Source organism: Notolabrus celidotus, chromosome 23 (assembly GCF_009762535.1).
Source record: "Notolabrus celidotus isolate fNotCel1 chromosome 23, fNotCel1.pri, whole genome shotgun sequence".
NCBI lineage: Eukaryota > Metazoa > Chordata > Actinopteri > Labriformes > Labridae > Notolabrus > Notolabrus celidotus.
In genome coordinates, this window is record NC_048294.1 from 8077448 (window position 1) to 8105087 (window position 27640).

Consider the following 27640-nt stretch of genomic DNA (forward strand, 5'->3'; position numbering starts at 1 on the left):
CCCCAAACTCAATGCCTAATGCCTAATAACCTACCCCCTACACCCAGTACCCCAAACCCAATGCCTGATACCCCAAACTCAATACCCAATACTCTAAACCCAATGCCTGATACCCCAAAACTCAATGCCCAATGCCCAATATCCTACACCAAGACCCCAAACCAGATGTCCAATTCCCAAAACCCCAAACCCAATGTCCAATGCCCAATACCTCGGACCAAATGTCTTATACGCCAAACCCAATACCCTACACCCAATACCCCAAACTCAATGACCAATGCCCAATACCTCATACCAGATGCCTGATCCCCCAAACTCAATACCCTAAACTCCATGCCTGATGCCTGATACCTCAAACTCAATGCCTAATGCCTAATAACCTACACCAAATACCCCAAACCCAATGCCCTATGTCTCTTAAGAGTGCTCTGTTTATAAAAGACAACATTTAGCCTCACAAATGGCTGCTACTGTGTATTCACATTACAAGCTCTGCAAACAAACATGCCTCAATGCATTCAGTACAACTACACACCATCAACCATACTGTGCAGACATGATGTTAGCTTCATCTCCATTGTCATCACTGTGTTATTAATTTGCTATGCAGCTGGCACCTCCCTTGTTTGCTCACAAAAAGCATATCTAGTTCACTTCCTTTGTTTAATCTTTACTCTTTCAGCTCTGCCTTTTTTTTCAACTATCTGTTTGTACTTGCTGCTCATACACAAGCTGCATCCACTCTGCAGTGAAGCTCTGGGCCAAGCTTCTGGTTCAGGCTCATTATCACAATACTGAATACTCTGGCCTTTCCGCTGGGTCGGATAATCTCAGACAAAGCCATGGCAGGGACACAAACACACACAAACACACTTAAATGCTCATAGTAGCACACTCATAACCACACACAAGCATGTGTGCACAAAAAATTACTATGCACGTGTGCACGCACATGCACCCCCAACTGAACTAGCTTATTTCAGATTAATCTCTATCTAGCCTACCTCTGTGCCCCCTCTAATCTGTCTGTCAGTGTATCTGCTTGTGCTCTGCTGAATACTCAATATGCTCTGTTAACCTATCAGCCTTCTTCTGTGAGCTCTGTTTTACTGAGGTGTCAGTATGCTCAAAATAAAACCTAAATTTCAACAGAATAAAAAAGATTGGACCAAAAAGAGATGCACCACACGTTGCTGCAATGATTGCAGCATTTGCAGGATTTAGAGTGGAACTAAAACATCATTGCCTGTAATTGATTAAATGTGTCTGGGCTGTTATTTCCGCACATACCATGGACAACATTTTTCTAATTTAGTGAATCATCTCTCCTCCTCTCATTGAAAATTGCAGTCTTTTCCAGCACATAAATAAACAAACACACCTGGGACTCTGCTGTTTATAAAACAAAAACTCAATTATGTTCTGGTACTCAGCTTGTGAGGCCCACAGTTTGATTGCACAATCAATCTCTGTCTCCCTACTTCAACTGCACCTCGTCCCTAATGGCAACACCCATACAGCATGGTTACTTTCACATGTATGAGTGATTAGAGTTTAAGGAGACAACAAAAGGCCAAGGGGACTGTGAGAACTTTGTTGTCTAAAGCAATGATAACTTAGAGTTTGTTCCACTCTTGCAGCCAACAGCAGCCAGGACATCTGACAGTTTCCCTGCAGTTCTCTACCTACATTAAGTTCATGCTTAAGTTCAAACCCACTTTGAAACATTGTTTGGCCTACAGGTGAAGAATTTGGTCGGGTTGGTAAAAGATTAAACATCTACACCTGAGGGGTGCCAAAGCGAAGTCTAAACATCTCTTAAAATCAAGCAGCAACCTCCGGTCTCAAACTATGAAGCCCATGCGGAAGTGTTATAAACTGCAATTCATCAAGAATCCGCTTGAGGCTGGCTGCAAAAACACCGAAAACCACATAGACATGAATGGGAAAAAGACGATATTTGCAGCATTAATAAACATGTTTACAGCCTGGTTCAAAAAACAGCTTGGCTCTATGTAGCTAATTTCTCTATCAGCACACACTGTACGGGGGTGAATTTTTTTCTAACGAAGATATTAAGATTACGAGTTTTTGCCGAAATAAGGACATGACTGACTTGACTCCCGGAAGGGAACACATAGCTGTTGGCTAGGAGGCTCATACTTTAAGTTCCGCATTTCCAATATGGCTGCCGCCGTCGATTCGCTTCAAAACAGCACTCAGGAACAGATGGGTGACGTCACGGATACTACGTCCATTATTTATACAGTCTATGCTTACACTACAAAGATGAGGAAACTCTCAACATAACATCAAAGATAGACATGGCAGCTCAGCTAGCAGCCCCCTTTGCTTTTAATGGTTTCAGAGCAGAACCGGACCTCTGAGGGTGATTTGGCTTCCATTAAACCTTGTAATCACTGAAGGTTTTCTATCTGAAGCTCAATCGAATCACTTAGAAAAAAACAGTGCTAATTTTAAAGGCAGCTCAGCTCGCAGCCCCCTGAGTGATTAGGGAATAACTTAAGGAAAATGCAAGTTTAAAGCTGTAGTTTTTTTAATTGTGAGCTTTTATGCCCCTATTCAGATAGGAACGATGGATAGAGTAGGACATGTGAAGAGAACGGGGCCAAGGGGCTCAAGTTGAACCGAAACCTGGCCCCTGCTTTTGCGGATTATAGCCTCTGTACATGGGGCGCACTTTTTTAATGACGTGAAACTGGCACCTCAAGTGAAATCACAAGTTGTAATGTGAAAGTGCTAATCATGTTGATATTTTTTACAATTAAATTGTATCTAAATAAAAGAGCAAAGCTTTAAAACTGGATGATAGACAACATGACTGCTTGTGGAAATTCAATTATAGTTAATCTTATAATCTTATAAATATCAACGTTGATCCCTGTAAAAAAAAATATTCTGCCGCACATCTGCTGTTGATGAAAAACTGTTGTGTAAAACTATCTAAAACCCTTAAAGACCCAGACCATCTTTAGAGGCGCCAGACTCTCCTGAATTTTGTTTGAAAATGCTGAATGGGACAAAAGTGGTACCAATGGAAAGCTGAGAATGTCCGCTGTAACTGAGCTTTTAAAGCTTGTTGATAGAAGTGATCACACATGTAAGAACTAGCCACCGCCGGCTGTCTGGGTCTTTGAGGGCTACGATAATAAGACCAAAGCCTTCACAACTGAAGCTTTAGAGGTCTCATTAAAAAAGTTCCTTTACTCTCCCGACACATCCCTACCTCTACCATTTAACAAAACCCCTCTTCCTGTGACATTTCAGCCCATCCCATGCACACCAAAAATACATATTTTGTAAAATGTCGTCAACAGGAAGTCAATACAGAGTCTCCCACTGCACTGCCCTTCATTCAGTGACCTTATCAAAGAGAACAAAGCCCACAGAGAGGCCCTTAAAGACAACAAGTACCCATTCTCCACTGAGGAGCAGATGAAGCATTTTCACTGTGTGGATAAAAACATGATGAGTCATTTGAAAACTCTCCACCAGGTTTTACTCATTTTCAAGGTTTTATTGAGCCCTTCCTGCTTTTGAGGAAATTAATTTGCTTACCTTAACAAAAATCTGTTATAAAGCTGCTCAGCCAGAAATCAAAACATGCTTCCCCAAGAAACCACACTAAAGGATCAAATCAATATGAATTTACATTTTATTGATTTGCGTTCCTGGAAGGCCTCCAGGCTGTCCCTCTGGTGACAATCACAATGAAATATATTGAACAATCTGTCATCCAGTTTTTTTTTCTTTACAGGGTATTATTGCAACAGTTAAGCCTTTCTAAGAAACCCTGAATGCAGGGAACAGATTAAGTATGTTTTATTCACCTCCAGCAGATTATAGGATACAGTTTCATAACAATTTGATCACTTCCTGGTTGAGTAAACAGGTTAATGAGAACATGAAGTTTACAGGTACAGTGATTTCCTGCACTTTAGGTCTATTCTGGGAAATTATGCAACTATGGATTACTTCTGATCACAACCAAGTTTCAAATTTAATGACAAAGAGCTGAGATGGAACAATAAAATGGAGAAGATGATGCTGAGTCAGACAAGAGGAACATGCAGTTCCTCAAGTGTCCACTTGAGACTGGCTTCAAAAGTGAAGGAAATCCAGCTAGGCCCCATGTTAAAAGACCCATATTTACAGCTTAATTAAACATGTTTACAGCCTGGTTCATAAAGAGTTTGAATTATATTCTGCATTGAATTTGATGACTCATCTGTTTTAGGTAAATGAAGGTTAAGACATACGCATAATTAGGAATCATTTGGCTTCTCATAACGCTGTTTAAAAAATGTGCTGATGTCATTCTACTCTACCTTAGCTTTGGATCTCTGGAAAGTGCTATGTCATGAACTAGCCTCATCCACGTGCAAATTACCTGATGTGATAACATAATGTCGGGTGAAACATTTCAAAACAGGAGTTGTTATTTTGGTATCTCTAAAAAATGTGCTGCTTATCATTTTGGCTTAGTGTAATTTCCCAACATGGAGATGATAAGTCTAACGGTGAAGGGTAGTTCTAAGAATTAAAAAAAATGTTTTAATTGTTTTCTTGATTATTTTCCCTCATTTCCCAATTTAAATTAAAATTTTTACTTTTATTTTGATTTATTTTAATTTTTTAATTTTTTAATTTTTTTTTATGTTTTATTTATTTTTTATTGTTATTATTGTTATTATTATTATTATTATTATTATTATTGTTATTATTATTATTATTATTTTATTTTATTATTTTTTGTTTGTTTATTGCATCAGTTCCATTTCCATTTACCTATTTGGTGACTACTCTATTTAAAACAATACATCTGATAAAGGGGGGATAAAAGACGGGCATTGTATATTTTGAATTGACATCACTGTTTTTTGCTCTGATTGTGTCCCAAATAAAAAAAAATTTTTTTAAAAAGTGCTGCTCATGATGTCGAAAGATCAGACAAATAGAGAGAGGCAAAGAGAAACGGTCGGAGGTGTGGTGGGACAAGCTGATGTGTGTATAAAGGGAGGAGAACTGTTGGTGTAGTGTAATTAAAGCTGCTTGTAAACACAGTTAAATAAGTTGGAGAACAAAGTACACATGGTATATAAACAACAGGTATATGACATAACATAATATAAATAGAGTCATGTATTTCCTCTAAACTTCACTCATCCTTGCCAGTTTCTAGTTATTCGTTCAAGTTATAAATATAAGTTAAAAGTTAGTTTTAGTCAGCACTTCAAGAAGGGTTCATCAAGCTTCTTCAGTAACCAGTGGGAGATCTCACTGAGACTACATATGACTTCCTCTGTTCCTACATTCCGGCATGTTGCCACAAAACAGATTTATTCATCAGAACAAAAGCATAAGACCTGATTCTGAGAAGGTGGGTTAGTCTGGGTTTCCTGGATCTCAAATATTAATTCCACTTCTCCCGTGCTCAAAGCGTTCTCTTCTACTTTAAATGGTTAACTAGGAAAACCAACACTAGATTAAGCATACAGAACAACCTAGGAAATGTATCTTTGCTTTTCAAAGTTGGTGAACACCACAGTTTTTTCATCAAACATTGAAACAATAATAAAAAACTCACTCTTCTTTGCAGCGGCCATGTCCCAGGGATTGGTCCAGCACAGACTCACTTGGACACACACTGTCACAGCCTCATCATGTCAGCAATCTGACCTCAGAACAACCCTGCAAAAACACGCCAGGATGGAGGAAACAGTGTGAGAGAAGGATTCAGCAAATTACAGAGCGCACAGAAGAGAGAGGCAGAGACAGTAGAGAGTGATTAGATCAACTGAAGAACACTGCAGATAAGGAGGAAGAAAGGTTGTACAGGAGAGAGAAAAATAACAAGGAGATAACAGCTCGGCATCCGTCAGCTTCCTGAGGTGTTTCTCTTCCTAAATGCTCGACCTCAGGTTAGCCGGTGTATCAGCTGTGAGCACAGATGTGCTGCATTAGTCGGGGCCAGGAGAGCCAGAGACTCCTGACAGGGTTCAATTAAAGGAAAACAACATAACAGTGTAAGAGGATTAGCTGGGGGCTGGAGCTCCTGTTTGTCAGCTTCACACAGATGGAAAACAATCACATCTCTCTCGAATGGGCTTAATATCAATTTGTGAATAGAGAAAATGAACAGCATAAATGTGTATGATATCAGCATGACAACTGGAAAGTTGGCAGTAAGCTAATACAGATTTAATATTGATTTCCTTAAGTCCAAAGCAACCACATAAAGCAATTCTGACTAAGTGAGCAGCTGCAATGTTTAATTTCCCGCTGGATTCAATTAAGTTTTTCTAATTCTGACATGTGAGTGATGAGTGTCCACTTGGGATGCTAACAATTTATTCAATACTGAGTAACTAATTGTTAAGAACATCCCCTAACACGCACTTCCTTTCTTCTATCATGTGGAGATAAACCATGTCATCTCTGGACTGACACCCGACTCGGTTAACATGCTCATTTTTCTCAGTGAGGACATGCAGGCAGAAAACTGGACACTGTGAGTCTAAATATATTATGTTCACGTCTCTTGTTGCGGCAAATCCACATTTAGTAGTTTGAGACTTGACTTTATATCTGCAGAGATTATTCTTATAAGCCTTTAACACATTTAGTATCACTTGTGTTCCAGGAAACATCTAGATCTTTCCAAAAATCCATTAAGTGAAATACTTCAAATTTTCACCCCTAGTGTCCACCTAAGTTCACTAACCTGTTTGCATTAATAGTGTACGAGATGCGAGTGCACATGTAGATGAATGTGTGTGTTTAAACTAAAAGCAGGCAAGGCAGTTGGGCAAACAAACTGACATAAATCTGATTAGCTGCACCTGTATGCTCAAAAAAGCATTACTGTGATGTTCTAATTCAGGGGTGTCAAACTCATTTCAGTTCAGGGGCCACATACAGCCCGAGTTGATCTGAAGTGGGCCGGACGAGTAAAATCATAACATAATAACCCTAGAAATAACAACAACTCCAAATTTTCCCCTTTGTTTTAGTGCAAAAAAAGTACAAGTACATTCTAAAAATGTTCGCATTACATGAACTATCTTTTTAAATAAACAGCTGTTGTTTTTTGCCACCATGATGAGTCTCATAGTGGCTGTGAACACACAGAGCACACAGGTTTCTCAGTCACCTGACACAGTAGTGCTAGTATTAGTAGTGAAGGAGCGCACCTATGACGCACCCACATGTATGGTAAGCACATGCATGATATGAGGCTCCTTCTGAAAATAGTGGATCCACCGATTCTACATATACATAAACTTTAGTGTTGATTGGATCTTGAAGTGCTCTAAAAAGTCTATAAAATTCAACCAGATTATGCAAACTGCAAATATTATTTTTCCTCCATATAGAAAAAAAGTCCTGGAGCATCGTTCAGGTACACTCATTGTATGCGCCCCCTAGACGACAAATTTGAAATAGCAGTTACAAATTTTTCACTTTGCGAAATCATCCCGCGGGCCGGATTGGAACCTCTGGCGGGCCGGTTTTGGCCCGCGGGCCGTATGTTTGACCTCCCTGTTCTAATTCCATTATTCATAAACTGAATATTACTTTTGCTTGTAAAGTGAACCGTCTGAGAGTTTTTAAAGTGAAATGTTCATTCAGAAACACAGTGGTGCTATTTCCTTTACAGTGGCAGTGGGAAGCAGGAAGACACTGCGGCTGCTTACCTATGGTGTGCTGAATGGGACAAAATAGGATGTGATTCACCCTCCTATTATCCTTGGGGTCCCCAATTGGACCCCATTCAATGTTTAACGTCTCTAAATCAATGATTAACATCAGTTTTTTTGCTTCATATTTCATGACTTTTCCTAATTTAATTGGGACAACTGGGAAAACGTAAAATCAAAATGTTGATATGTTCCAATTTCCTGTAAAAAAAATGTATGCATCAGTGTTCCTTGGGGTCAATTTGACCCCAGGCTGTTTGAGCTGATTATAACATAAGAAATCACAACATTTTACACATATCTGTTTTGGTTGTTTTGGATGATATTGAGGTCACTATAACCAAGGACACTTATGCATGTGACTGCAGGAGCTGGGATTGAACCACCAACCTTTAGATTGAGATATAATATTTCCAGCCCCCATGTCTCTAAAGACATTCAATGATGTGTCCTGTGTCAGACGTTTTGATAACATAGAAACAAGGCAGGGCAGACAAGAGCAAGACAGACTCGCAGCAGTTTGATGTTCTGTTTTACAAATAAAGTCCTTCTGAATGCTTTAAATTATGTTTATATTTCAGAGCCTTTGCCATTGCTGCCCCCACTCTCTGTAACTCTGACTCTCTCCTCTCTTTCAAAAACCACCTCAAGACCTACCTGTTCCAAAAAGCATACCACACATGACCTCTCCCCCCGCCCCACCTCTGTCCCTGTTTTGTTTGTTTGTTTTATTTATGTGTTTTATTTTCTTTCTCTAGTTTTCACCCTATGTAAAGCGACTTTGAGTACTAATAAAAAGCGCTATATAGATTCTATGAATTATTATTATTATTAAATATATTTCATTTAATGGGCTATTTAGATAGTCAATAAAAGAAACATAAAGTACCAGACGCATAAACCTGGATAACAATCAGTTTCTGGATGTTTGAATTGCTGGGGTAAAATTGACCCCAAGGATAAAACATGTTAGTACATTTGAGGGTAACATGAGGGTTAAAAAAGGGAAAGGGTTCCGGTCTCAATTGCACAATGAACACTTTCAAACTGACGTGCTATCCATTGTATGTGTTACACATCTGTAACCCCACTAAGGACTATAAAACAGGGGGAAGCTTTACATGAACACAAATCTGTTTGACATAATTCTGTTACTAAAAGGGAAAAGTTTGGTTAAATATTTCTAATTATGACCCTGGTATTCAGTGGCTCAAACAAATAAAGAACAACCTTGGTTAAACCCTGACACAGTTTGAGCAGTAACTGATGTTGATGCTCTGTGAAAACCAGCTGAGGGCATCTTTGACCAACCAGGCAGCCCTGGGCTCTTTAACCATTGAAATGCAAAAATACAAACTTGGCATGCATGTTTTGAAGCGCAAAGGTTGAAAAATGACTTCTACAGCAGTCTTCTTTGTCTTTGCACTTGTTTTGTTTCAGATCAAGGATTCAAACATACTATCTGCTTCTATCTCTGCAAGATTTATTGACTGGATTGTAAGAGAGGGCTTGAAAGGGTTTTTTGTCTTCAGAGACTGAAACAGTCTAAATTTTCTCAACAGCCAAATATCTAGCAGCTAGATTTTTGCACTAAAAGAACAATAAATATACGTAAACATACAATCATTTCACTGAAATGACTTCAACTACTGGTCTTAATTCCAACTATACAACTGTAGCTTGAACAAATTCCTTTTTTTTCGGGTTTGTTTTACAGTAATTACTCCTTCAACACATTTTCTTGCCTCGTAACAAAGACACAGCAAGCACATATCTGTGCCAAGGTCTTGTGACGTCCACTGAGAGAAGTTTCAAATATGAGGACAATCCACTTTTGACAGCTCCACATGTCAGTGCTGTTTTGGGCGTCTAAATGGGTCGCTAATATTGGAAAACTGCAGACGAGAGAGGGAGCAGTGGTGTGAGAAAAGGCGGTAAAGTTTGTTTGATTAAAGGGAAGCTTTGGAAATCTCTGTTACATATGAGTGTTCGATAAAGTGTCGAAAGATACAATAAATCGGTCTATTAAATGGGAATTCAAAGGATCCACTACGACCGAGAACCACTTAGAGAAGACACACAGTACATGATATTATGGATGGTGGTTCATTAAATAAAGATGTTGGAGTACTATGACTGATGGCCTCTGTTCCTCTGGGGATATTAAAGCCTGAGTGAGTAAGTAAGTAGGCAAGTTAATGTTTGCTTTAATGGAATCTGTGGTGTATTCTTCGACCACTTCTACGATGTGAAATTTGCTTAAAGACTGATTCAGTTTATTACACGTTGGGTCTCATCAAGGCAGTCGTGGCTCCTCTTGTTATCATTAATTATCAGACTGCACCCGGAGTGAGCAGCTCATCACTGAGAGGACATTAACATCATTAAAGTGGACTCCAACAGGCAAAACAGACTATTAGACAGGCTTTAGACAAACGCCCTGCTCAGCCAAACTTACTCTGTATGGAAAGAAGCAAAAGGTTTGGTTAAAACCAAACTGTCTGATTTAAACATCTATCAGACATCTTCCCTTTTCACTGAAGCATACAGTGAACAACCGCCAATACAAACCAAGCAACCACAAGTCAAATCGATGAGATGAAAATTGAGTGCAATACCCTTTTTGAACAGCAGATGGGGCAATCTGCCTTCGACTTCTCTTGTTGAACGTCATTATATCTGTACCTGAATAGAGGCGTAAAGACATGGCAGCAGCGGGGAGACATTTTCGCAGTTGATGATGAAACTGTGTTCTCCACGCATAGATAATACCTGAGCATTTAAGATTGCAATCTACTATCGGTACACTAGTGGATATCACTAATCTCTACACCAGCTCTGAAGGTAACAAATAGACAACAAGAGCTTATGCATTCGTAGGAGTGCAAATACGTGGAGCATTTTTTAATGTTCCTTGAGCGGTTTTCATTTAATCCTGTATTTTTGCAATCTAGCTGAAGTGCATTTTTGCGTCCTTTCAAAATAAAAGCACATTTCTTATCAGACCAGGAATTACAGTATTCCAGATGTAGGGCAGTATCAAAGGCCTTATACATGCAATTTATTCAGTAACACTTGAATATTAACTGGATATAAAAATTGCATCAGGAACCTAGCATATCGGTACACTAGTGGATGTCACTAATCTCGACACCAGCTCTTATGGTGACAAATAGAAAGAGATATATACAACAGACAATTTAACAACAACAAAAGAGCTTATGCCTCTTTTTAAAGGGTGCGAAAATATGAACCTGTTCTTTGAGCTGTTCTCATTTAATCCTGTAACATTGCAATCAAGTGGAAGCGCCTTTTGCGTCCTTTCAAAATAAAAGCACATTTCTTATCAGACCAGGAATTACAGTAACACTTGAAGATAAACTGGATATAAAAATTGCATATAAGTTGTTTGTATCCCGACATCCCTTGGCTTATGTGCTTAGTGTTAAATAAATAAATTCATAACAAATACAAGACTTAACATTGCAATTTCCGGGGCGCAGTTGGCCTAGCGGTCTAAGCGCGCACCCCATATAAATAGGCCAAAGCCCTTGTTGCAGAAGTCGCAGGTTCATTTACTGCATTTACCCCACTCTCTACTCCCCACATTTCCTGTCTCTTTTCAGCTGTCCTGCCCAAAAATATAACTTAAAAAAAAAAAAAAGATTGTCATTTGTTCTGCAAATGCCGGATTTGTTTGTTGTGCTGAAGAGTGTTAGTCTTTGTGTTTTACAAAGGATCAAGGGGAGTGTCTTGGTTGCAAAACTTAACATAACACTTCAGGCTTCAATGGAATCAAACAGCAGAACCAGCCATTGAAGACAAGGTGACAGGAAGACATATCTGCACCCTAGAGGTCAATTTCAAACAGAATAATCCCACAGCAGGGCTTATCTAGCTACCTTTTATTAGACAGACAGGACAGGGAAAGCTGGGCTGGGTGGTTAGTAATGGCAGACTCGTTGCATAAAAACCGGGCATAAATACCAGACAGCATGGTGTTGTGTAATACCTACTGTAGTTAAATTCCTTTACCATGACAGCCCTGTTTTCAATTTAGACATACAGTACTTTCACATAAAGAGATTTAGTTAACTTCTTGGCTTATAAACATCCTGTTGAACTGTGTTTCTTGTTTCTCGTCCTGTCAGAGTTTACAGTCACAATGGTAAGCTTTTCACACAACTGTACAATGCTTGATTGTGGATAAGATATCACAATAAAGAGAAATGATGGTTACAGAACTTAACCCAAGTTGCGGTTAAAGAGGAAGCTCTTTTAAAGCCCTTTTTACACCTTGTTGTGAAATGTGACCTGTATCAAGGCATCTTATCTAAATAAGGAAATGAATGAAAGGTGTAAAAACATCTTGATTGGAATGTGATCAGATCTGTTCAGCCATCACAAATCAGGAGGTAGTCTGAATTTACAAACGTGAAAATGCAATCCTTAAGCATCCATGCATCACTGTGCTCTGATGTCAATATACAAGATCTTCTCTGGAAAGCAGAGATCTGACCTTTGTACAGGTGCACAAATCCAAAGTCAGCATCAGTTTGTTATAGAAACAGATTATAAAAACACCAAGTGTTTTGAGATTATCTTTCTAATCAGGTTACCTTACATTCAGTTGTTGCTCACTTTTAACTGCAGCATTGCACATACTGGTTCCTTCTACAGTGTCCTTGTGAGGGTGTGAGAATTTAATTTATATTCATGACCACCTTATTCATATCCTGAAGCCTCACAGAGCTTTGTCACTGACAGCTCTCCCTCAGCTCTGAGCCACAGTTGACAAATTAAAATGGCAGATGCCACAGACAGCAGCAACAGGTACCTGTCTCCTGCTTTGGATTTATGCTCTGTGATTTTGAGACTGTGATTTCATCTCCCTGTGCAAGAGGCACACACTGAGGCATGAAACAAACAGTACCTCTAAAGTTAATGCTGTCTCATAAGGTTATTAACCCTGTAATTAGAGCTTAACCTAAAGAATACTAATCCACAAGGGTGGTTTAATAATTTGTTAAGACAAAACTGCTCAATATCATACTATGAAACAATGTATTACATAAAATGTCAAATGCATAGCTTTTTTAAAATCTGTTTACAATAAGACCCTCTGCATACAAGGTCTAATTCCCACCTTATACTCATTTAAACTTATTCAAACTGAACATAACACATTGGTTGTATAAATGTTGAAAATGGTTTTGCCAGAGGAGCTTTTTAACATTTGGTCCCCTCCAGTTATATACAAGTATCCTAAGTGGTTTCAGAGGAAATAGCATGAAAGAAAGTGCCCTCTGGATGCCCCTATAAATGTATAACATGCAAAAAAAAGTGTTCTCTGTATACCCCTAAAATATATAAAATGTAAAAAATAAAAAATAAATAAAAAAGTGCCCTTTTGATGGCCCTAAAATGTATAAAACATAGAAAAGTGCCCTCCCGATGGCTCTTAAGATGTATAACATGCAAAAGAAGTGCCCTCTGCATGCCCTTCAAATATATAAAACACAAAAAGTGCCCTTTTGATGCCCCTAAAATGTATAACGCGTAAAAAAGTGCCCTCTGGATGCCCCAATTATGTAGAAAACATCAAAAAAGTGCCCTTTGGATGCCCCTAAACAATATAACACACAAAAAAGTGCCCTCTTGTATGCCTCTCACATGTATAAAGCATAAAGTGCCCCTTTGATGCCCCTAAAATATATAAAACATTTAAAAAATGGCCCTTTTGATGCCCCTAAAATGTATCAAACGTAAAATCAAGTGCGCTCTCGATGCCTCTTAAAATGTATAACATGCAAAAAAGTGCCTTCTGGATGCCCCACCTATGTAAAACACATTAAAAAACTGCCCTCTGTATGCCTCTCAAATGTAGAAAACGTACAAAAAAAAGTGCCATATGGTTAATGATGTTGTTGAGTATGTTATGTTAATAATGTACTGTCATCAATATTATAGAAATAAATACATAGTTCTGTGATTTCCATTTTCATAATTCAATTTCCAGCACAAATGGTCTCTTAAATTTTCACCACGATGAAGGAATTAAGTGTTAGCTGCTCAAAATTTTCTTTGGAGGACCCCAAGACTGCCCTCTTGTTAACGCTGCCTCAATACCTTTAAATTCACCCTAAAATGTGAGTACCAGGGGTTTGGAAGGAGGTGCCCTTTTTTCGCCCCTGCCCCTCAAACAGCCTGAGTATGCCTCTGCTTAGTTGCCTTAATTGTTACTTTCAATATATACATTTTTTAAATTAAAGCTCCTGTGAGGAACTTTCTGTCTGTGTCGACTTTAGCGCCCCTTGTGGACAAAGTGAAACCTCTCTCATTGCTGATCTTGTCCTGTACATGTGTAAATTATGCTTTTTGATACAAAATATCCTCCTGCTTTCAACTTACAGTCAAATATTTCACTCATTAGGGATATTTGCTGCAGAAAAAGTAAAAAAAAGTCTGACACCTACCCCCTCGCAGCAGTTTCAGGCTTAAAAACTATGAAACAGAAATAATTAAAACCTGTCCCGATGGTCTAGTTTGCTTTTGTAGGCTATGAAGAGGCATCACTGTTATTTTCAGTCTGTTTCATAACCACTCAAAAACTCCTCACAGGAGCTTTAAAGTAGAAAACATTTCATAAAACGACAAAAAATGCATCAGAATATCATAAAAAGTGACATATGAAGAATAACACATTAAAAGTTGTTATTAATATTGAAATATACAGTCATTACTACCAAAACACATACACTGTGCACACTATAGGACACATACTACCTTTGTTTTAGTACTGAGATTATCATCACTAACTGAGACCACAGCAACATAAACACAGGTGCACTTGTTGGCTCTTCCTTCTGACAGATGAGACTATAAGTCTGTCCTCAAAAAGTTGTCCTGTTCACACTAACACAAACTGTCTGTTTCTTTGTCTTTGTTTCCCTCGAGCTTACCTTAATGTATTCCCTGCAGAAACTCGTTCACAGATAAACACCTTGGTCCTTTTCTTTCTGTTGAAGAAGTGTAGTTTCAGTGAGAGAGAGTCCAGCTCCAGCAGCAGCAGCTCCAAACACAAACAGACGCCAAAGACTCCACTCCCCTCTTCTCTCTGCTACACTTTCTCTATCGGACAATTTCCGCATTTGATCACGTGATTGCTCGCAGGTACTCGTGTGCAGCTAACAACTCAATGTTTTTTTTTTTACTTTTGTACAAATTCATAAGACGGTCAGGTGTTCACCGAAGACACCCGAGACCTTCCTTTATGTGCAGTGCTTCGCCGAGGAGTGAGGATCAAAGCCGGGTGTTGTGCAGCATTTGGCGTCGCTCCTCTGCTCGTGCTGTTGGTACTGCATGGAAGTGAAAAGGCGCCATCCTGTGGTGCAGAGTGAAACTCAAGCCTTCCTGTTTTATGTTTCAGATAAGATAAGATAAGATAAGATAAGATAAGATAAGATAAGATAAGATATACTTTATTTGTCTCCCATTGGGGGAAATTCTTTTGTTACAACAGCTTACAACAAGGGACAGGGGAATACAACAATGTACTAACAGTTAAAAAATATAATAACAATAATAATTGCAATGACAAGGGTAAAATAGAGAATATGAATGATAAGCTAAAAACTTTTTTTTTAACTCATGGTTAGTGGTTGGGTGAAGTTGTTATCAAACAACTGTGTTTACTCTTTTTATATCATAAAGACAACAGAAACTACCCAAGAAACCATACATTTTGCCAGGGTATGTAAACTTGTGAGCAAAACTGTACAAGGGCCTGTGCTCTTTGTTACAAGTTCGTAATAACAACTTTTAAGAGTCATGCCTATAATGAGACTAATTTAATTTATTGAACTAATGGATGTTATTTTATGAAGGCTTTATTTTGTTAGATATTTGTTATTACCCAGCAGCCCCCCTGCCCCCGCCTCTTCCCTGTCATCCTTACCGACGGATGAAACAGAAAGTTCGTGGATGAGGAGCGAGGTGTGTCGCACTACCAAAGTTCAGTCAAACTTCATAGATATTAACATTGAATCATAGTTAGGCTAATTGAGTACATTCTCTTAGGAACACTTTGCACGGTGTTACCTGCTAATTTGTTACTACGCAACTGGAGGCCCTGCACGTGCACCGACGTCACTCTGTCCCGAGTGTAACAAAGTAACACCTCAGCTAGCTACCTGACGACACGCCAGTTTTCACGGTAAGAATGAAACTCTGTTTTTTAATGTTTTTTCAATATTTGGTTTGAAGTTAAATGTGACAGTAAATGAAAACGTTGTGGCACAGTAATGTCCGTGGAGTTGTGTCGGCTAACTCAAAGTCGAGTACACACGAGCGATGCTAGTTTGCGCACGAGTTCAGTCGACGTTAGAATATGGACGATGACGCACATCAGCTCGATGTTCAGTTCGCGCTTCGAGGCCTAGCCAAGATATGTAAACCTTTTCTCACCTTTTCTCTGAGTTAAAAGTTTTATGTATTTTAAAAAAGTAATTGATATTCCAGAAAACTTTCATTGTTTTCATGTAATTTGCAATTTTTTTTCTGTTTTAGGTTTACTTTGCAAAGTCAGCTCTCGTGACACAAAAAGTTCCCTTTTGATGCCCCTAAAATGTATAAAGCGTAAAAAAATGCCCTCTAAATGCCCCTACCTTTGTAAAAAAAAAAAAAAAAAACATTAAAAAGTGCCCTTTGGATGCCCCTAAACTATATAACACACCAAAAAGTGCCCTCTTGTATACTTCTCACATGTATAAAGCATAAAAAGTGCCCCTTTGATGCCCCTAAAATATATAAAACATAAAAAGTGCCCTTGATGCCCCTAAACTATATAACACACAAAAAAGTGCCCTCTTGTATGCCTCTCACATGTATAAAGCATAAAAAGTGCCCCTTTGATGCCCCTAAAATATATAACACACAAAAAAGTGCCCTCTTGTATACTTCTCACATGTATAAAGCATAAAAAGTGCCCCTTTGATGCCCCTAAAATATATAAAACATAAAAAGTGCCCTTGATGCCCCTAAAATGTATCAAACGTAAAATCAAGTGCGCTCTCGATGCCTCTTAAAATGTATAACATGCAAAAAAGTGCCTTCTGGATGCCCCACCTATGTAAAACATATTAAAAAAGTGCCCTCTGTATGCCTCTCAAATGTATAAAACGTACAAATAAAAGTGCCATATGGTTAATGATGTTGTTCAGTATGTTATGTTAATAATGTACTGTAATCAATATTATAGAAATAAATAAATAGTTATGTGTTTTCCTTTTTTACAATTCAATATCTAAAAGTTTATTTTACTGTAATGTAAATTAATAAGACAGCTGTTGTAAGGTTTTCATGCTTAAAAATTGTACTGCAGAACTAGGGATGTACATTTTAAGTATTTTCCGTGATCGATTTTTGGAAATGTTAACCATCAATTATCGATTAATCAATAATAAAAAACACTATTATTCTTGTGTCTAAAACATTGACAAATACGCTTTTTTCCCCCCAAAATTATATTTTCTACAGCAAAAAAAGGCATATAACTGACGGTATTGAATATGGGTACATGTTTAACACTGAATATCAACGATCAGGCTCATATAAATATTCTCTGTGGTACATAGTCCAGTGTTTCCCCTACCATTATACTGCCCCCCTAACAGCGCCCCCCGCCCCCCGCCCCCCTTGGAAGTTCAGTATATTTTATTTTCTATATAGCGCCAGATCCCAGCAGAAGTAATTCAGGGTTACCTCTCTTATAGAACAGGTCTTAAACTTGTTCTTTTATTAAACAGACTAAATATCCTTATGTTATTGATCTTATTTACATGACGGGATATCTTGCTCATCTGCTCTCTGTATCACATGGCAGAGTTCTGCTCCGATGCGCACACAGACACACAAACACACGCGCAACCATACACATCACAGCACAATTATACGATTAATGTTCATCAACAACTCGTTTTTTCAAGACGAAAACGAGACTATGACAAGCTAAAGTACATCACTGATAATACAAACTCAGATGAAAACTTAAAGCCGTCGGACATTAACAATTCATATTTTCCCCCGCTGTGCGTCTAATCTTTAGAAATTAAAGCTATGCATTCCTGTAACGGGCTGAGTTATTATCTGAGGGGCTCAGTGTGAGCTTGGTCTCTACCTGCAGCAGGTGGGCTGTGTGAACCAGTCTCCTCTTCATTGAGGATTTTTACCCAACTGGGAAAACAACCATAGAAAGCCTCTCTTCAAGCAGGGGCTTTCTATGGGGGGCTGCATGTTTTTAAGCCCCACCCCCTGAATTTGAAGCAGCAGCCCGGCTAGCTCAGTCGGTAGAGCATGAGACTCTTAATCTCAGGGTCGTGGGTTCGAGCCCCACGTTGGGCGCACAACTTTTTTTCTTGTTTGAGTATTGTCAAAACGTCTTGTGCTGCTCGTGTTTTGATTATGACTGTTTCATTTTACCGTAGTAGGCACTTTTTCTGTCATTGTTTGGTTGTATTATTAGAGTTCAATATAGTATTCTGAGCACCAATCCTATTAGAAATCTCAAACAATGAATGCATTTAACTGACTTTTCTTTAGTTAGCATTTGTTTTCTCAGAATAAGCTGAATACATTGATATGGTATTAACTCAACTCAAACTGTATTGTCATTCATCTGGATAGCTTGTATACAGCTGAACGAAATTGCTTTTCTCGCATGGCAGGTGCAAAGCAGAGCAAGTGCAAATAAATATAACATTGCTATAAATTAAATATAACATATTTTTTGCAAAGCTCTTTTGTAATCCATTGTCAGTCGCTCCACATGTGAGTTAAGTATAAATTTTCGTCCCTGGGTGGGCTTGAACCACCAACCTTTCGGTTAACAGCCGAACGCGCTAACCAATTGCGCCACAGAGACTCGTGGAAGCATGGAGGTCTAATATGAGATTTTTCCGTGTTGCTTGATAAACAGTCTCAAGGTGGTCTGGCTCTCTCTCCAGAAGGAATGCAACTATGCAGCTCCCAGTTAAGATAGGTCAAAGGTCCTGCTACATTAAGGCTCTCAGTTATCCAATAAGCTTCTTCAAGCAAGGGCTTTTTGAGAGGGCTGCATGTTTTTAAGCCCCGCCCCCTGCATCAATATCAGCAGCCCGGCTAGCTCAGTCGGTAGAGCATGAGACTCTTAATCTCAGGGTCGTGGGTTCGAGCCCCACGTTGGGCGCACAACTTTTTTGATTTGTTGCTTGTTTTTTTAAAGGCACTGCCAGATGCTTGACACTCCTTCTGGCATTTAAAATCTTGTTTCATGATGTTGCATGCTTATTAATATAAGGGTAAAAAACTGACTTCTGGGGAAGCATCAACTGCATCTAAGTTGTCCTTTACAGTGTATGCATCTGGAAGTAGTAGTAGAGTAGAGTAGTAGTATGATAAATTTGGGTCAAGAGAAGCCTTAAATGTTGGATCCAACTTGGGGCTTTATCCTGACATTCATTGTCTTATTGTCCTTCCACTGAGTCTGTGAAGTCATCCAACAACCCTCCCCCATTGCCAAGGATTCTTTCAAGTATGTGGGCTTTTCCTGTGTTCATGTCCCTTCCCCCGCTGTTGTTGTTGAGACTTGGACGGTGTGCTGTGGAAGGAGTACAAAAAGGTGCTAATACTCATGAGTGTGGGAAATCTAATGAAGTGAAATACTCAAACAGGGACAAGGAAAAGAATTGTGCGCCCAACGTGGGGCTCGAACCCACGACCCTGAGATTAAGAGTCTCATGCTCTACCGACTGAGCTAGCCGGGCCGTGCAGGGTGTGACCCACAACACCCAAGTATTTCCTGTGTGTAGGGCTCTCCAGTGCTTCGTGTCCCATCCCCCGGTGCTGCAGAGCTTATTGTGAAATACTCACTGTTGGGCTGCAGGCACTAACCTTGTCTCTGTGGCGCAATCGGTTAGCGCGTTCGGCTGTTAACCGAAAGGTTGGTGGTTCGAGCCCACCCAGGGACGAGAATTTTTTCTTTTCAAGTGGCTTTAAAAAGACAAACCCAAGTGTGAGTTGTTTACCTACTTCCTGTTGTTTCTAGAAAACCTGGTTTTGATTACAAATGAGAGAGTCTTAAGACAGGGGGTAAGGAATGAGACTGAACTTCAAGATTTCAATGAAGGCATACATAGTGTAGTAATAGCATTTCAGTTGTTGAGACAGTACCAGAGCTTAGTTTGTTGCGCTGGAAGTCTGCTATATCCAGATCGTTTTTTAAACAGGTTCCCCAGCCTTTTGAAGAAAGAGTCTAACTGCAGAGACTGTAGGTCCCCTCTGAGAGAGTCAGTAGAAGACATACGTCTTTGCACACACCCACCCTTTCCCCCTTGGGTTCCCATCATTGTTCCAGTTGCGGTTGTAGCTGCTGTACGTCTTCCAGGCAGTTCTGTGTTGACATAAACATAAAAGCCACGTCCCTGGGTGGGCTCGAACCACCAACCTTTCGGTTAACAGCCGAACGCGCTAACCAATTGCGCCACAGAGACGGATGTCACGAGTGGTAGTGTGAATGGTCAATGAAGAACACCATATTGAAGTCTGCGTTACAGTCCTTGAGTTTGCAGACTGTTGTGAGCTGAATTGCCTGATTGTGTGGGAATGACTTGATTCCATTCATCAAAATAAAACAGTGTAGCAGATAAATAACAGTGTTGGAAATGAGGTGAGGGTTCCTGGTACTCTAGTAACCTTGCTACAGGGGGGGTGTATTAGCTCTAACAACCTGCTCAGCTCTTCAAGTGCATGCAGACATCAGTCAAGAATCAAGAAAGCTTTATTGCTAATGGCCCTTTTCCACCGTCCCGTCTTAGCCCTACTCGACTTGACTCGACTCTACTCGGTTTGTGTTGTGTTTCCACGGGCGCTACACCTCGTGTCAGATACCAGTTTTCCGTACCTGCTCTGCTCTGGTTCCAAGCAAGCTGAGCAGATACTAAAAGGTGACGTCGACGGACTGCCGGCCACTGATTGGTCAGAGAATGTCTTCACCGGAGAGGCATGAGCGCGACGCCCAACACAGGAATCAAACCCTCCATTTAAAAAAAAAAATGAAATCAGTAGGGGAGAATGGGGTTGGTTGTCACACGGGTTCGTTGGCACACTCGTTATATCTCGCCACCAGAGGGCGCTGTCTCTCAAATTGGGGTATGGACATTTCAGGAATTGGGATCAGAGCTCACCTTCATAGTCTTCTCTGGAGTAAGACAGCTGAGCTTAAGGTGAGAGTACTTTTTGTGTTTTTCACGTCAAATTGTAAATATTCAGCTCCTCAGTATTTTTCTTCTAGGCTTTTAAACGATGGGTTAATAACAAAACAAGTGTTACCCTTACAAAGTGTGAGGGGAAAGCTATAGTTTAGATTTGTATTAGCTAGCTAAGTAGTTGTTAGATGGTTCGTCACCTTCTCTTTGGGGTTGGTTGTCACATGTAACAACCAACCCCCATGTTGGCAAAGTCATGCATGGTGAAATGAGTTGGAGTGCGCAGACCCTACATTTGCCATCACTGTAACTCAGACAGTGACTGCATGTAGCCTAGTTGAGTAGACCATTATTGTTAGGCCTATTTGTTTTGTTCTTTATGTTGTTATATAGGCTGGACTAAAGATGTGTTTCCTGCTCATGTTCCTTGCTCATTTTATGTTCAAATGCATTACATTATGTAGGCCTATCACCTGTCAGTGCAGTTAAACTTTCAAATTTAGTTCTGCCTTCTTGCCTTTTTTAAGAGATTTTCCCCATTGAAAATACCATTGTGACAATCAACCCCATAGTGTGTGACAATCATCCCTGTGATGGGGTTGGTTGTCACAATGTGTCAGAGTGTCTTTGATAGTTAATTGCCTCTTTGTTACAATGAGTTGGAAAATAAGAGGGATACACATTTCAAGCCAACACCTTAAGCTTCAATTTAATGTAGGAATGACTATTGAAAGATGTTTTGATGATGAGCAATCATCAAAACAGTAAAAAGTGTGACAACCAACCCCGTTCTCCCCTACTGTACAATGTCTGCACGCCTTCTTTTGCTTTCCTCTCTCGCTCGGCCTGCGACAAAAAGCCACAGACCAAGTACACCATTGCCTCCATGTCCTCCATTGTTTGTGATTGTTGTGTTTGTGTCGCGTTCAAAATGACGTGAACGCGGTTTTGCGCAGCTGTGTTATGACGACCCTGCCCATTGTGAGTCGGTACTCAGGCTGGTGGAAAAGGTACCCAAACCGAGTAGAGCTGAGTCGAGTCAAGTAGGGCTGGAACTGTGTAGTGGAAAAGGGCCATAAGTGAGCTTGCACACACAAGGATTTGACGCGGTGATTGGAACACCACTACTTGACAACAAGACAGACAATAAATATAGAAACCTAAAATCTAATCTAAATACAAATAAAAATATTATCTCATTTAAAGAGTTAAATGAGAATGAGAGCTAAGTTAATTTAAATTAGCCTAAGCCAGAGTGCACATTTTAGCAGATGAATATAATAATAAATTATGTTATGGATAAAATTACAATATTGCACATGGTTATTGCACTGGAAATCAAAGTATTGCACATGTATGTGATGTATCACAGGAGTCTTTTGTGTTTTACAGTGTGATAGTTCATGAGGGATACGGCCTGAGGGAAGAAGCTGCTCGTATGCCTCGATGTTCTGGTGCTCAGAGCTCTGAAGCGCCGGCCGGAGGGCAGCAGGTCAAAGAGTTGGTGACCCGGCTGAGAGGGGCCTGTGAGGTTTTCCTGCCCTTTTCCTCATTCTGGAGAAGTACAGGTCCTGGAGGGAGGGCAGGGGGGCACCGATGATCCTCTCTGCAGTCCTGACTGTCCGTTGCTGTCTCCTCATGTCTGATTTGGTCGCACAACCGAAACAGTGAGGGATGAACACAGGACAGACTCAGTGACTGCAGAGTAGAACTGTTTCAGGAGCTCCTGTAGCAGGTTGAACTTCTTTAGCTGGTGAAGGAAGTACAAGTTCTAACTGGAGGATCTTGTTGTGCAATGCACTGATGACAGCCCCCTTTTGAGTTACCATGTGATTACATGAATGTGAACTAAGTTAAAACATGTTTGTTTGGTCTAACACTCATATCAATGTGTTTGTTTGTTGCAGCAGTAAAAATCAACCTACACTATTTCTGGAGACCTGAAGTGGAGTTAAGCTGTGAGGTTTTCTGTGTGTAGAAATTTGAATTAAAATCTTTGTTGCATTATTATTTTGAAGTTTAAATTATGAGTGTCTTGTGTTTCTCTCTGCACAACAAAGTGATTTTATGGACTCATCTGTCTTCATATATACAGTTGATAGCAAAAGTGTACACACCCCTGTTAAAATGCCAGGTTTTGTGATGTAAATTTTGAACACAGCCACATCCCCATTTATAAGAGGGTGTATCCACTTATGCAACCATATAATTTTTTTTTTGTTTTAGTTTTTATTCCTCCCCCTAAACTATTTTAATTTTCTTTTAGTTTTGCTGGGTTCCCGCTCATATAGGTGTAGAGGGTAACGAGAGAGCAGATGAGGTTGCGAAATTTGACATTACATGATGACGGTATACTGAAAGTTCCCTTTGGTAAAGGAGAGGCCAAGGCTCTGATAAGGAGGGCAGTAAGGGATGTGTGGCAGAAAAAGTAGGATGAGGATACAAAAGGTAGGCACTTCTACAGCATCCAGAAATCCATTGATGTGACAGATTTTAAAGGGAGGAATAGGAGAGAGGTGTTAATTGCCAGACCAAGATTGGGTTATACAGGACTGAAATTGACAGAAGCCGTGGTACTATCGAGAGCGTCCTCACTGGCTGCGTCGCTGTGTGATTTGGTGGCTGCACTGCCTCCTGCCAAAAGACTCTGCAGTGCATAGTGAACACAGCCAGCAGGATCATGGTGCTCCTCTGCCCCTCCCTCAGACATTTTCCACACCTGCCTCACCAGCAGAGCCATCAGCATTGCTGGTGACACCTCCCACCCCTACCACTCCTTCTTCAGTCTACTGCCTTCAGGGAAAAGGTACCAGAGCCTCCGGGCCCGCTCCACCAGACTGTTAAACAGCTTTTTCCACCAGGCTGTCAGGATGCTGAACTCCACTCACTACCTGCCCCCCTGGACTGTAACACACCCACTACATACAAGGACTCTACCTCAGCTGCTTTTTTGCACATTAACCGTTTACTTAATCATTTACTTATCTTGAATACTGTCTGCACCTTAATATCATTTGCACTGTTATCTATTTACATTGTCCATTTTTAAACGGTCACTGCACTACCTGCACTGTGTTCATAGGCTGTTTTTATATAACTGTTTTTTATTATATTTTATTGTATTTTATATTTAAATTTTAGATATTTAAAAGCTGGAAGAGAGAAACAGCATCTCATTTTTCCTGTATGTCTCGAATATACAGTGAAAATTGACAATAAAAACCTTTGAATCTCTCTTGAATCTTGAATCTAATTTAGGTTGACAGTCAGGTATTATTAAATGTACATACAGTATATCACACTACAATAGTTAAACATTATGATGTTTTGGACCTTTGCTTCAAGAAATGTTCCCTAACTGGTCCTGTTGTGATTTTAGTTTAATACCCCTGATGTAGAATCTGTAGAATGTTATCTGAAGTTACACACTCCCGTACGGTAGGGGGCGGTGTGCAACGTTTTAAGTTGGTTGTGAGCCTCCAGTAAATCGAAAGACGAAGAAGAAGAGGTTGCGGGGCCGGTTGGGACGGTAACCCACTGTTGTTAGCAACAGTTTTCATCAACCAAAACACATCATCCACTTTGGACCAGCTACACACAGGGAGGATGTTTAAAAACACTTTCCAGAGTGGATTCTTGTCTATTTTATACAGTATCGGCAGTAAACCTCTGCAGATATGGGATAAAAAGGTAAGATTCAAACTAGACTTGTGTTACAGTTAGCTTCCTTAGCTAGCCGAGCTGCATCCAATGAGCTTTCGTGTCTTAATACCGCTCAGTTACATGAAATCATGTCGCAGTTCACTTTGGATGCACGATTACATGTTGACTGAACTTTTATTTATTTTATTTATGGGGCTCCGTTTGTAAAGTTGTGCACACGGAAAATAACGGCAACAATTCTCCACATGTAGCTTCAAAACGTCTTAAATAACTGAATTTTTAAAAGTCACTTTTTTTAAAATCACATTTAGAGGAATATTTGTGATCTCCTTTAACTTTGTTGTGAAAAATATGTTAAGTTAAAATGTTGTTAAATACAAATGATAAACAGAAAAAGAAATAGAAATGTTCAACAAAAAAATCTAAATGATAAATATAAATATAAATATGAAATCTAAATGTTCCAAAAAAATCTAAATGTTCATTGATAAATATACATTTGAATATTAAATATAATTCATAATGTTCAATGATAAATCTAAATGTTCAACGATAAATCTAAATGTTAAATTTAAATATAAATGTTAAATCTAAATCTAGATGTTCAACAATAAATAGAAATGTTAAATAGAAATGTTAAATCTAAATGTTCAACGATAAATAGAAATGTTAAATATAAATATAAACGTTCAACAATAAATATAAATGTTAAATATAAATCCTAATATTTAATCTAAATGTTAAATATAAATCCTAATATTTAATCTAAATTTTAAATATAAATTGTAAATGTTGCGATCCTGAATTTTTTGCTGATATGCAAATTCACACTGCTGCACATCAGCTAAACATTTAGGATCGCGGAGCAACATTTAACATTCATATTTATATTTAACATTTAGATTTATCGTTGAACATTTACATTTAGATTTATATTTAGCATTTGGATTTAACAACATTTTTACTTAATATATTTTTCACCACAAAATAAAAAAACTAGATATCAATACCAACTAATCTCTGATTATAGTGATGTAGCTGACCTTTGTAAGGGATTCTTCTGAAAATATGATGTGTATATTATTATTATATGTATTATTAATAATACATATGACATATTTTGTGATCACAGGTGAGGAACGGTCACATCAAGAGAGTCACAGACAATGACATCCACTCGCAGGTGTTGGAAGTTGAGGGGGCAAACGTCAGGTGAGTGAGAGTCTTTACCTCAGGTCACCATATTCATGTACTGAGAATCTCATCCACCCACCACATCTGTTGTTTGATTTTCTCTATTCCCTTCAGCACCACCTACATAACATGCCCTGCAGACCCCAAGAAGACACTGGGCATCAAGCTGCCTTTTCTGGTGATGATCATCAAGAACCTCAAGAAGTACTTCACCTTTGAAGTCCAGGTAGTCCTAAAAAACAGACCTCTCTCTTGTGTTGGGACATAACATAAAGTACATTTTGGGTTTCTTCAAGTTTTTACTCATGGTTTCTCCACGTCTTTATAACTTTCAGGTGTTGGATGATAAAAATGTCCGTCGACGGTTCAGAGCGAGTAACTATCAAAGCACAACCAGAGTGAAGCCGTTTATCTGCACCATGCCTATGAGACTGGACGACGGCTGGAACCAGATCCAGTTCAACCTGTCCGACTTCACCAGGAGAGCCTATGGAACCAATTACATAGAGACGCTGCGTGTGCAGGTTAGTGGACAGGGAAGAACTATAAAGGTGACGTCTGAATAATCTCTAAAACCATGACTGCATTTCTGTTTTCCTTCCAGATCCATGCTAACTGTCGGATACGGAGAGTGTATTTCTCAGACAGACTTTACTCTGAGGATGAGCTCCCAGCAGAGTTTAAACTCTACCTGCCTGTCCAGAATCCAAAACCAAAGGTGAAAACACACACTTCCACAAAGTATTAACTCACCTTACATATTAGGGTCTATTTTCTTTTAAAATAATTAGTTATTTTTAAGACATACATCAATTGATTCTATAGAACCTGCTTATTTTAAATACAATTTCAGTACATTTAAATATTGAGATTTATTTTATTTTGAAGTATCTCAAACCCTGAAGATGTCAGGTGGCGCAACCGCCCGAGCAAGTGAACTGACTTAAAACACTATACAAAAATATATTTTAAGAATAATAAATTCAAATTAAAACACCATGGCATGATTTTACATACAAGAGCTTTGAAATGAACATAATTCCATAAATATCAATCGTTTAAAGGCACCTAAGGTTATTTAAAAACTTTTGTCCGGCAATTTGCATGTTCTCAAATGTCAGGGTGGCACCACCGTACTCATGGAGCTTTTATTTTGAAAGTAAGTAGTTATAATGGACTTCAACATATTAAATCATTCAGAGGACCATACTAATTATCATTGCTGAGTGAAAAGGTTTGTAGATGTCTCTTAAATAATAATAGAAAAGCTTTTATCAACTTATAGGTGGACGGTAACACTTTCCATGTCAGGTGGTACAACCAACCTAAAACTGTAAAGATTATATTTTTAACCTGGCCAATAGAATGCAAAAATCCTAATACATTGTAAATAAAAACTATACTCACAAAATACAAATGTGTAAAGCACTGTAACCACTCTAAGGGATACTTCCTAAAACTTTCAGTTAGACTAAATGATAGGAAAGTACATATATTTTGACAAATATCTGGTTGCGCCACCTAACATTTTTTGGGTGTTCCAGTTAAATAAGGGGTAAAAAAAACAACCATTTAATAACTTAAAAAAAACTTTTTTTGAGGCTTATTTGTCAACGACCCATTACCATGTGATTACATGAATGTGAACAAAGTTAAAACATGTTTGTTTGGTCTAACACTCATATCAATGTGTTTGTTTGTTGCAGCAGTAAAAATCAACCTGTGCTATCCCTGGATACCTGAAGTGGAGTTAAACTGTGAGGTTTTCTGTGTGTAGAAATCTGAATTAAAATCTTTGTTGCATTATTATTTTGAAGTTTC

General features: G+C 39.0%; 2 protein-coding genes, 1 long non-coding RNA gene and 6 other non-coding genes across 12 annotated transcripts in view; 5 read left to right on the forward strand and 4 right to left on the reverse strand.

Moving 5' to 3' along the window:
- Positions 1–15812, reverse strand: part of c23h20orf27 (chromosome 23 C20orf27 homolog) — a 48010-nt gene extending 32198 nt beyond the window's left edge. Inside the window, exons 1-3 of one of the 2 annotated variants that reach the window (XM_034676521.1) lie at positions 15679–15812; positions 14684–15134; positions 5609–5712 (exon numbers count right to left, since the gene is read on the reverse strand). In XM_034676521.1, the coding sequence (XP_034532412.1) occupies positions 5609–5627 (19 nt within the window). In that variant the 5' untranslated portion in view covers positions 5628–5712; positions 14684–15134; positions 15679–15812. The remainder of the gene's footprint in view (positions 1–5608; positions 5713–14683; positions 15135–15678) is intronic. The other variant, XM_034676519.1, reaches the window with a different exon arrangement.
- Positions 15611–22986, forward strand: LOC117807293. Of its 2 annotated transcripts, XR_004629944.1 has the most exons (3): positions 15611–15716; positions 15801–15936; positions 22355–22986. It is a non-coding gene; the product is annotated as an uncharacterized LOC117807293 (long non-coding RNA). The 2 variants fall into 2 exon arrangements; XR_004629943.1 differs by having other exon boundaries at positions 15615–15936.
- On the forward strand, positions 18050–18122 carry trnak-cuu. Its single transcript has one exon. It is a non-coding gene; the product is annotated as a tRNA-Lys (tRNA).
- On the reverse strand, positions 18569–18642 carry trnan-guu. Its single transcript has one exon. It is a non-coding gene; the product is annotated as a tRNA-Asn (tRNA).
- On the forward strand, positions 18873–18945 carry trnak-cuu. The gene has a single exon. It is a non-coding gene; the product is annotated as a tRNA-Lys (tRNA).
- trnak-cuu lies at positions 19450–19522 on the reverse strand. The gene has a single exon. It is a non-coding gene; the product is annotated as a tRNA-Lys (tRNA).
- Positions 19653–19726, forward strand: trnan-guu. Its single transcript has one exon. It is a non-coding gene; the product is annotated as a tRNA-Asn (tRNA).
- trnan-guu lies at positions 20175–20248 on the reverse strand. The gene has a single exon. It is a non-coding gene; the product is annotated as a tRNA-Asn (tRNA).
- A 1449-nt stretch (positions 22987–24435) lies between the features above and the next one.
- LOC117807291 (cilia- and flagella-associated protein 20) lies at positions 24436–27635 on the forward strand. Of its 2 annotated transcripts, none has more exons than XM_034676518.1 (6): positions 24436–24652; positions 25758–25837; positions 25934–26045; positions 26155–26343; positions 26424–26537; positions 27529–27635. In XM_034676518.1, exons 1-6 carry the CDS (start codon positions 24569–24571, stop codon positions 27529–27531), a joined length of 582 nt encoding a protein of 193 aa, XP_034532409.1. In that variant the 5' UTR covers positions 24436–24568; the 3' UTR covers positions 27532–27635. The 2 variants fall into 2 exon arrangements, with proteins under 2 accessions (XP_034532409.1, XP_034532408.1); XM_034676517.1 differs by having other exon boundaries at positions 27526–27628.
- Positions 27636–27640: the final 5 nt, after the last annotated feature.